Here is a 10,801-nt window from a genome sequence, read left to right as displayed (position 1 = left end):
TGCTATTGGCAAGAGAAGTGTTTCCATGAAGAACATTTGGTAACGTCGCATTCCAAGTTATTCTTACATAAACAAACTAAATTTGTAGAACATTTCTCAAGTGCTATTGCATACAATCAATACGTAATGTTCTTAAAGTATCTAAAGGATTTCCTCCCAGTCTAAAGGATTTCCTTGTCGAAAGGATTTTCATTCTAATTCTTTCTTAATCTTTTTCTATCAGGATGCTTTTTTCATAAGACTGGAAATGCGCGTGCCATTAGTCAAAGCTACTTAAGAGTTAAAAGTCACTAAGATTTTCTTCTGTCTGTGTAGTTATAAGGTATCTCCTCTTTTAACTCAATATGCAATAGATTGGAATGCAGAACTGTAGAGCTCGATTGGAATTCAGTTCTACATTATCATAACTTTTTCAACATTATTTATGTTAGTTTGTTCATGTTTGGATTTTTTAATCTCATGTTAAGTTGATTAATCAAAAGGTATTATTGGTTCATTATTACTTCACTCATACCAACTATTATTTTAAATATGGTTATCTTTCTGCTTTTTGTTTCCAGCAAATCCTGTGTGAAGCCTCCTACGTCCTGTTGGAATATGCCAGGACAGCCTCATTCATGTGGATGTTCATTGAAGGATTCTACCTAAACAATATGGTTACAGGTAAGTTCTAAACGAAATCAACTAAATTTGTATTCCAATTCCATTTCATTCACTCTGGAAATAGCAAACGCGAGATGTTCTACAAAAAACTTCGAATCACTCAAGCATATCTCATGAAATGCCTACAATAAACTGTTATTAAGGCATTAATATTTCATTTCTCAATATGCTTTTTTCATAAGACTGGAAATGCGCGTGCCATTAGTCAAAGCTACTTAAGAGTTAAAAGTCACTAAGATTTTCTTCTGTCTGTGTAGTTATAAGGTATCTCCTCTTTTAACTCAATATGCAATAGATTGGAATGCAGAACTGTAGAGCTCGATTGGAATTCAGTTCTACATTATCATAACTTTTTCAACATTATTTATGTTAGTTTGTTCATGTTTGGAGGATTTCCTCCCAGTCTAAAGGATTTCCTTGTCGAAAGGATTTTCATTCTAATTCTTTCTTAATCTTTTTCTATCAGGATGCTTTTTTTCATAAGACTGGAAATGCGCGTGCCATTAGTCAAAGCTACTTAAGAGTTAAAAGTCACTAAGATTTTCTTCTGTCTGTGTAGGTATAAGGTATCTCCTCTTTTAACTCGATATGCAATAGATTGGAATGCAGAACTGTAGAGCTCGATTGGAATTTAGTTCTACATTATCATAACTTTTTCAACATTATTTATGTTAGTTTGTTCATGTTTGGATTTTTTAATCTCATGTTAAGTTGATTAATCAAAAGGTATTATTGGTTCATTATTACTTCACTCATACCAACTATTATTTTAAATATGGTTATCTTTCTGCTTTTTGTTTCCAGCAAATCCTGTGTGAAGCCTCCTACGTCCTGTTGGAATATGCCAGGACAGCCTCATTCATGTGGATGTTCATTGAAGGATTCTACCTAAACAATATGGTTACAGGTAAGTTCTAAACGAAATCAACATGGTTACAGGTAAGTTCTAAACGAACACAACATGGTTACAGGTAAGTTCTAAACGAACACAATATGGTTACAGGTAAGTTCTAAACGAACACAATATGGTTACAGGTAAGTTCTAAACGAACACAATATGGTTACAGGTAAGTTCTAAACGAACACAATATGGTTACAGGTAAGTTCTAAACGAACACAATATGGTTACAGGTAAGTTCTAAACGAACACAATATGGTTACAGGTAAGTTCTAAACGAACACAATATGGTTACAGGTAAGTTCTAAACGAACACAATATGGTTACAGGTAAGTTCTAAACGAACACAATATGGTTACAGGTAAGTTCTAAATGAAATCGACTTTTCTGGAAGATAATACTAACTAACTTATATTTTTTTGCTTCAATACAATAATATCAATAGGTAGATATTCCTGCAAGTACTAATGAATACCAACGAACGTAGTGTAACCACTTTTCCTAATGCACTAATAAGATTGAGCTGAAATTTGAGAAGTGATGAGAGCTCTTCTTCGAATAAATTGTTCCTATGTTAATATTGAATAATAAAAGTCAAATAAATGATTATTCTGGAAATCTTGAGGCTGTTCTCAGTTCTTTTTATGTTATTTTTAGTAACGAAGAATTTTTCAAGTCACAATTTTATTGTTAGTTTCGTAAGGTAATAGAAAGTCGTGTGGTGTTCACACCAGCTCTATTTTTAAATTTTACGAAACAGAGAGGCTTAGGATGTTTTACGCTTTTTTTTTCAAGTCACAATTTTATTGTTAGTTTCGTAAGGTAATAGAAAGTCGTGTGGTGTTCACACCAGCTCTATTTTTAAATTTTACGAAACAGGAGGCTTAAGATGTTTTACGCTTTTTTTTGACTTTTCAGAGGTCAACTTTTAACCGTTCTAATTCATTAACGTCAAAGTTTGCGAAATGCGCAGCCATGTACTATATACTATAACGTCATGCCGTGACGTCAGAGTTTAAGATTTACCGGTATTTTTTAAATCAATTTATCTCCGGATCTAGAAGTCGTAGAAGAAAAAGAAAGAAATCCCTAGTTCCTCTTCCTCATTATTTCTGCTCTTTGACTTATAGCCCGTCCTTCCTTTATTATTACGATAGTAATAAAAAAAGGTATAAGGGACGGGCTATTGTATTCGTTTCGGTGTCGTCTGTCTGTCTGTTCCCATATATGTCTGTCCCCAAAAGGAGATTGATTTTTTTTTTTTTTTTTTTTAACTCGTGTCAAGTTAGTACCCTCGGCGCGGCTTTAGCTAAAACGCTACAACAACAATAACAACAACAGTAAAATACGTAAACAAAAGATGTTTCCCATCCTGTCCCTCTCAGTTCCCCAAGTCCCTGCTGATTTAATTCTCAGGAGAATATGATTGAGCTGGTTATAAGCTAGGCGACTATCGGGCAGAACTCCCTTGTTTACGGTCGCGCTGCGCGCTCCAGGGGGCTTCGCGGGGTTGTGCATGGGGTCGCGCTTCGCGCTCCCTCCTTGTGAACCGTTACCAAATGAGCAAGTGAATAGTTGATCCCATGTGATTTTTCACGCGGAATCGAATGGTGCTACTTTTAGCACTCTCTGACTTACATTTGAGAAGTTGCGGGTTCGATACTCCCCTGTGTCAATAAATTTCTCTTTTATTTGTGAACCGTTACCAAATAAGCAAGTGATTATTTTATTTTCTTTCAAATACCTACGTATTCTGCAAATGTAATAGAAAGTCGTGTGATGTTCACACCAGATTTTTTAGTCCGTCCTTCCTTTATTATTACAATAGTAATAAAAAGGTATAAGGGACGGACTATTGTTCGCTTCGGTGTCTGTCAGCTCGCGGCCAACCTTTGAAGGTCTAATGCGGCCCGCGTTCACTTTGAGTTTGTGCACCCCTGAACCAAATCATCATCATAGAAAAGAAGAACACAAATAACTTATATTCTTCAACTGTGAAGAGTAGGTACAAGTTCGTAGATTCGAAGTAGCTTAAACCATCCTTTAGGGCTGTCTGCCCCTACACCTAACACCTAAGCCTCGGAGTGGGCAAGAGTTACTGGTGTTCTTCTTTTGAAGATGAATCTCCACAAAGTCACGTCAGAATCTATCAGTACACCATCATAGAGTTCATGCATACTCTCTCATTCACTTTTTTTTAGCGCAGTTCATCTGTTTAGCGCGCCGTCGTCTGACTCGTATTCTAGTGCAGGAGTTAGGCGCAGACTGATGGGTTGAGGGCAGACCAAAGTTCCCCTCACTCGTGCTCGCCGTCACCTCCTTATCTCCGCCACTAAACGGATTATCCCCCTCTGGTAGTTGGAAGTGTGGCGCCCCCGGACCGCCTAACAGGGGCAGGGCGTCTGGTAGATTAAAGCGTGGGGCGTCCAACAGGGGCAGCTTTTCCCGCGTGGCGTCGCGTTGTTATTCCGTGTCCGAGTCACTTGTCTGGAACCCGGACAGGTCTGGCTTGGCCGAGATCAGCCCCCGGGACAGCGCATACTCAATCAGGGCGAGATGGCAGAATATATACTGGTCGCGCATTTGTATGGAGTGGGCCCGCTGGGACCGTATCCTTTTCACGGTCCCGCGGACATCGACCGTCCCGGAGTCTTCCAGCCGGGAAATACAAATGTCTAGCGTGCACAGCGTTCCCGTCCGCCCGATCCCGGCCGAGCAGTGGACGATGATTGGGGGCCCCCGCGGGTGCCCGGCCCAGGTGTCCCCCAGGTCGGCGAGTAGGGAGGCCTGTGTGTAGCGGGCCTTAGCCAGGAACTCTAGCATGGAGAGGGCAGCCGCCCGATCCCGGCCGAGCAGTGGACGATGATTGGGGGCCCCCGCGGGTGCCCGGCCCAGGTGTCCCCCAGGTCGGCTAGTAGCGCAGCCTGTGTGTGGCGGGCCTTAGCCAGGAACTCTAGCATAGAGAGGGCAGACTCGGGAACACCGTAGTCAAGCCACGCTGTGAACTGATAGTGCGCGACCATACGGGTTTCTAGAGTCTGAAACAACCAAACATAGCCTCTGTTGTAAATACGGTTCGAGAAAATTATTTTAGCTAAATTTAAGGTTCGCTGTTGATATCAATTCAAATTCAAGAAAATTATTTAAATACATATGTACTGATGATTATTTTTTAAATACTTGGATGTTTAAATTTAACCTTTTGATCCAGCCTGCGTAGTAAGCAGCGCGGGTTACATTCCTGCCCGGGGCGAACTTTTATTTTTATTTTTTACTTTCTATTACTACAGTTTAGCGGCTATACTGTAATGAAAGTATTGCAATCGGTCCAAATTTTCAAAATCGGGAAATGGGTGGAAATATCCGTTTTGGGGTCCCCTGATAATGAAAGTATTGCAATCGGTCCAAATTTTCAAAATCGGGAAATGGTTGGAAATATCCGTTTTGGGATCCCCTGATGTCAAAAAAGTGATTTTTATCGGTCCAAATGTTCAAAATCGGGAAATGGAAATATCCGTTTTGGGGTCCCCTGATTCCAAAAAAGTGGTTTTTAGCCCATGGTCTGTACGTATGTATGTATATGAGTGGAAATATCCGTTTTGGGGTCCCCTGATTCCAAAAAAGTGGTTTTTAGCCCATGGTCTGTACGTTACGTACGAAGCAAGTGATTATTTTATTTTCTTTCAAATACCTACGTATTCTGCAAATGTAATAGAAAGTCGTGTGATGTTCACACCAGATTTTTTAGTCCGTCCTTCCTTTATTATTACAATAGTAATAAAAAGGTATAAGGGACGGACTATTGTTCGCTTCGGTGTCTGTCAGCTCGCGGCCAACCTTTGAAGGTCTAATGCGGCCCGCGTTCACTTTGAGTTTGTGCACCCCTGAACCAAATCATCATCATAGAAAAGAAGAACACAAATAACTTATATTCTTCAACTGTGAAGAGTAGGTACAAGTTCGTAGATTCGAAGTAGCTTAAACCATCCTTTAGGGCTGTCTGCCCCTACACCTAACACCTAAGCCTCGGAGTGGGCAAGAGTTACTGGTGTTCTTCTTTTGAAGATGAATCTCCACAAAGTCACGTCAGAATCTATCAGTACACCATCATAGAGTTCATGCATACTCTCTCATTCACTTTTTGAAGATGAATCTCCACAAAGTCACGTCAGAATCTATCAGTACACCATCATAGAGTTCATGCATACTCTCTCATTCACTTTTTTTTAGCGCAGTTCATCTGTTTAGCGCGCCGTCGTCTGACTCGTATTCTAGTGCAGGAGTTAGGCGCAGACTGATGGGTTGAGGGCAGACCAAAGTTCCCCTCACTCGTGCTCGCCGTCACCTCCTTATCTCCGCCACTAAACGGATTATCCCCCTCTGGTAGTTGGAAGTGTGGCGCCCCCGGACCGCCTAACAGGGGCAGGGCGTCTGGTAGATTAAAGCGTGGGGCGTCCAACAGGGGCAGCTTTTCCCGCGTGGCGTCGCGTTGTTATTCCGTGTCCGAGTCACTTGTCTGGAACCCGGACAGGTCTGGCTTGGCCGAGATCAGCCCCCGGGACAGCGCATACTCAATCAGGGCGAGATGGCAGAATATATACTGGTCGCGCATTTGTATGGAGTGGGCCCGCTGGGACCGTATCCTTTTCACGGTCCCGCGGACATCGACCGTCCCGGAGTCTTCCAGCCGGGAAATACAAATGTCTAGCGTGCACAGCGTTCCCGTCCGCCCGATCCCGGCCGAGCAGTGGACGATGATTGGGGGCCCCCGCGGGTGCCCGGCCCAGGTGTCCCCCAGGTCGGCTAGTAGCGCAGCCTGTGTGTGGCGGGCCTTAGCCAGGAACTCTAGCATAGAGAGGGCAGACTCGGGAACACCGTAGTCAAGCCACGCTGTGAACTGATAGTGCGCGACCATACGGGTTTCTAGAGTCTGAAACAACCAAACATAGCCTCTGTTGTAAATACGGTTCGAGAAAATTATTTTAGCTAAATTTAAGGTTCGCTGTTGATATCAATTCAAATTCAAGAAAATTATTTAAATACATATGTACTGATGATTATTTTTTAAATACTTGGATGTTTAAATTTAACCTTTTGATCCAGCCTGCGTAGTAAGCAGCGCGGGTTACATTCCTGCCCGGGGCGAACTTTTATTTTTATTTTTACTTTCTATTACTACAGTATAGCGGAGCTATACTAGTAATGAAAGTATTGCAATCGGTCCAAATTTTCAAAATCGGGAAATGAGTGGAAATATCCGTTTTGGGGTCCCCTGATTCCAAAAAAGTGGTTTTTAGCCCATGGTCTGTACGTTACGTACGTACGTACGTACGTACGTACTACAGGTTGAAATGGGAAAAAGTAGGAAGTTGTGAACAAAATATCTCAAGAACGGTTTATCGTAGAGAAATGAAATTTGGTATGCTATCCCGGTATGGTCCAAGGACGCGACTGTAACAATTTGGCAAAAATCGGATAATCACCCATCCAGATATTAACCAAAGTAATTGTTACTTAACCCTCATTTCGTGGAAAATGTTGAAAAGGTTGTGAACAAAATATCTCAAGAACAGTTTGTCGTAAAGCGATGAAATTTGGTATGATATACCGATATGTTCCAAGGACGCGACTGTAACAATTTGGTAAAAATCAGGTATGTATGTATGTATGTATGTACGTACTACAGGTTTAAATGGGAAAAAGTAGAAAGTTGTGAACAGAATATCTCAAGAACGGTTTGTCCTAGAGCGATGAAATTTGGTATGCTATCCCGGTATGGTCCAAGGAAGCGACTGTAACAATTTGGTAAAAATTGGATAATCACCCATCCAGATATTAACCAAAGTATTTGTTGCTTAACCCTCATTTCGTGGAAAATGTTGAAAATGTTGTGAACAAAATATCTCAAGAACGGTTTGTCGTAGAGAAATGAAATTTGGTATGCTATCCCGGTATGGTCCAAGGACGCGACTGTAACAGTTTGGTAAAAATCGGATAGTCACCCATCCTGGTATTAACCAAAGTCATTGTTGCTTGACCCTTATTTCGTATAAACGGTAAGAGACATCGAAAACATTTGGTCATTTGGATGTGAATATTCTAATCAATGTGATTTTTTACGCCGAATCGAATGGTGCTACTTTTAGTACTGTTTGACTTACGGTTGAGAAGTTGCGGGTTCGATACTTCCCTGTGTCGACAAATTTCCCTTTTATTCGTGAATCGTTACCAAATAAGCAAGTGAATAGTTGATCCCATGTGATTTTTCACGCGGAATCGAATGGTGCTACTTTTAGAACTGTCCGACTTACAGTTGAGAAGTTGCGGGTTTGATACTCCCCTGTGTCAACAAATTTCCCTTTTATTACATTTTTTTTTTACTTTCTATTTCTTTTCAAATACCTACGTAGTCTGCAAATGTAATAGAAAGTCGTGTGATGTTCACACCAGATTTTTTATCCTAAGCAGACAAGATTCGTTCTCGGAACAAGTTTTTTTATTCCCCTTCTCTCTTCGATTTCGGGACAATGCGTTTTTTAGTCCGTCCTTCCTTTATTATTACAATAGTAATAATAAAAATGTATAAGGGACGGACTATTGTATTCGCTTCGGTGTCTGTCAGTCGGTCGGTCTGTCGGTCGGTCGGTCGGTCTGTCTGTACTCATAGAAGGACTTATCCAAACCTGGTCGACCTTATATATCAAATTAAAGGTCTTTTTACCAGGAAAACGAAAGTGGTGGTGCAAATTTTGTCCAGAAAACCATAAAGCCAAAAAACCAAGAAAACTTGTTTTTGGGGGATTTTTTTCACATTTTCTCACACAAATGAGCTCTAATCTTGAAATTTGTCGCGACGACCTATGAGAAAGTTTTAGATAACACTTCAGTCGTTAATATAAGACCGGTTTCAGCTTCATCTATGTTAAGCTACGCCGAGAAAGGCCAATAAATGGATGGGTGACTTAAACATTATATTGGTAGTTACATATTAGGAAACATTAAAAGGAAGAACGGGCTCTAGTCTTTGTCGCGTACTTCCTCAATACAACTACCACCACCACTAACAACTCGGCCCTGGCATGCCGAGTCAGTACTGCAGCAAAACCTGCTGATTCTCCAAAACGCAGTGGCCTTTTCTACATACAGAACAGTCTTGATTTTAAATCATTACATGAAAGAAAAATAAAAAATCAAATCTATAATAATAATAAACTGAATATTAAACAAATTAGGTAGGTACATAGGTATTTCTTTAATTAGGATCGAATAAACTACGGGCTAAAAAATTCCCGTAGGGACGTAGGGACGGACCCAGCTTGTTCTATGGAATGTTGTTTGTTTGATTTTTGTTGGTGTTTTCGTCCATCGATATAAAGTTAGAAAGAGGACCCCTAAAGGCTCCAATTAAAATAAAAGAAATATATCACTTTTCCCTTCATATTTACCTTAGTATTACACAGGGTTAGAGAACTGAGTACATAATCAGGGCTGGACTCGGTTATATTTACCTTAGTATTACACCTTAGTATTACCTTCAGTAGAAAAAAATCATTGTTTCCTTTTTATGAAAGTGTAGGTAGTTAGAGTTTGATGAACTGTTTTTGTAGGTATTGTTTGCTATTAATATACTGAATGATGTTTGAATATTTTTTCCCTTGCTAAATTGTTATTTATATTTATACATAAAACATCAATAAAGGCTATTTTATTTATTACACAGGGTTAGAGAACTGAGTACATAATCAGGGCTGGACTCGGTTATATTTACCTTAGTATTACACAGGGTTAGAGAACTGAGTACATAATCAGGGCTGGACGTGACACACTCGGTAGTGACAAGGAAATCCCCATGTGTCATTTTCGTCCCCTCCGTGCCTGGCCAGTATTGGGCGCACTTGTTCCTGCCCCGTTCTATGACTCGGGTCGTCATGATTATCACTAGAGTTTGCTGTTCCCAGACCATACGCCAGAAGTCCTCTACTGTGTTCTGCATCGGACCTGTGGGGAAAAAACAATGAATATAGTTCAATAGACCGCCTCAACGTAGAAATTATATAAATGAATTTACTGCTTAAATTTGTCAGTGAGGCCTCCCCCCCTCAGTGAGGCCTCCCCCCCTCCCACCCATTTGTTGGACTGATTGCAATACTTCTTCATTACATTGTATGGGACTATAGGTTGATAGATACTTGATGTGATTGAAAGTACAAACGAAAATAGGTAAAAAATAGAAATGAGTGAAAAGTTACATTCAACCTACATGTATAGCGATGGCGGGTTAAGCAATGTCGCGCGTGGTTAGTATCCGGATGGGTGACCATCTGGTCAATCGCGTGTTGTTGGCTTTTCCCGGTCCCACTTAGGCTGGGTGAGATTAACGCGAGTACCTACTGAGTAGGTGGGTAGCTTATTGCCGAAAACCCTCCCGTCACTGAAGACCTTAGCAGCAGTTATACACTCATAGTGTACGAGTATTACAGTGACGGTAAACCTTTATCAATCTCTAACACTGTATTAGGCCAGCGAGTCACTATCAGGTATACCTGACAGGTAGGACTGAAAAGGTCCATCTGTCAGGTCTACCTGAAAGGGTCCGTCAATCAGGTCTACCTGATACCTGATGAGCACACTATCAGGTAGACCTGATCAGGTGTATCTGTACACTACCTGATAGTGAGTGGCTGGCCTTACAGTGACGGTAAACCTCTATCAAACTCTGGCTTTTCACACACAGACATGTAGGTACATACTTACTTACCTTGCGTGGAAATGAAAGCGTTCTTCTGCTTGTAGCCGTCTACAAAGTTTGCATTGATATAGTCGGACCCTGGTACATCGTCTTGTTGTGATAGGAGGACTCTAGTATGGTCGTACGCTAGCACGTCTGAGTATCTGTTTTTGAACAGGTTCTCTCTTCGCCTGTAGTGGAGGAAAGAAATTAACAATTGGTAACGGAGGGCTTTCTTTTGTATGGCTCTTAATAATAATAATAATAATAATAATAATAATAATAATAATAATAATAATAATAATAATAACTGATGGATTGATTTTAAATTTCGGATTAGTAGCCTATTAATTAAACCAAACGGTTTAATTTCAATTTTAATCAAGGTGGTAGCGCCGGGTATTTAATTACTCATCAACTATCTCTTACCTCGATAGGAAGTCCTAGTAAGATTTTCGTATCGTTCGACAGCGACATCCACAAATGATAAAGAGGAGGAGACTGTAGATTAG

The 10,801-nt window shown here is 40.6% G+C and overlaps 1 protein-coding gene across 1 annotated transcript; it reads right to left on the bottom strand.

Annotated features, from left to right (window-relative positions):
- Positions 1 to 3,514: 3,514 nt before the first annotated feature.
- Positions 3,515 to 4,384, bottom strand: LOC103509783 (tyrosine-protein phosphatase non-receptor type 9-like). The gene has a single exon (XM_026824042.1). It carries the CDS (start codon positions 4,382 to 4,384, stop codon positions 4,025 to 4,027), a length of 360 nt encoding a protein of 119 aa, XP_026679843.1. The 3' UTR covers positions 3,515 to 4,024.
- Between the last annotated feature and the right edge of the window lie 6,417 nt (positions 4,385 to 10,801).

The sequence above is a fragment of the Diaphorina citri genome, unplaced genomic scaffold (genome assembly GCF_000475195.1).
Source record: "Diaphorina citri unplaced genomic scaffold, Diaci psyllid genome assembly version 1.1 scaffold529, whole genome shotgun sequence".
Taxonomy (NCBI): domain Eukaryota; kingdom Metazoa; phylum Arthropoda; class Insecta; order Hemiptera; family Psyllidae; genus Diaphorina; species Diaphorina citri.
This window is presented reverse-complemented; position numbering and strand designations above follow the sequence as displayed.

What these genes read in the sequence shown, in the direction of transcription:
- LOC103509783 (XM_026824042.1), bottom strand. Translation starts at nt 4,384, where the DNA reads ATGCTAGAGTTCCTGGCTAAGGCCCGCTACACACAGGCCTCCCTACTC.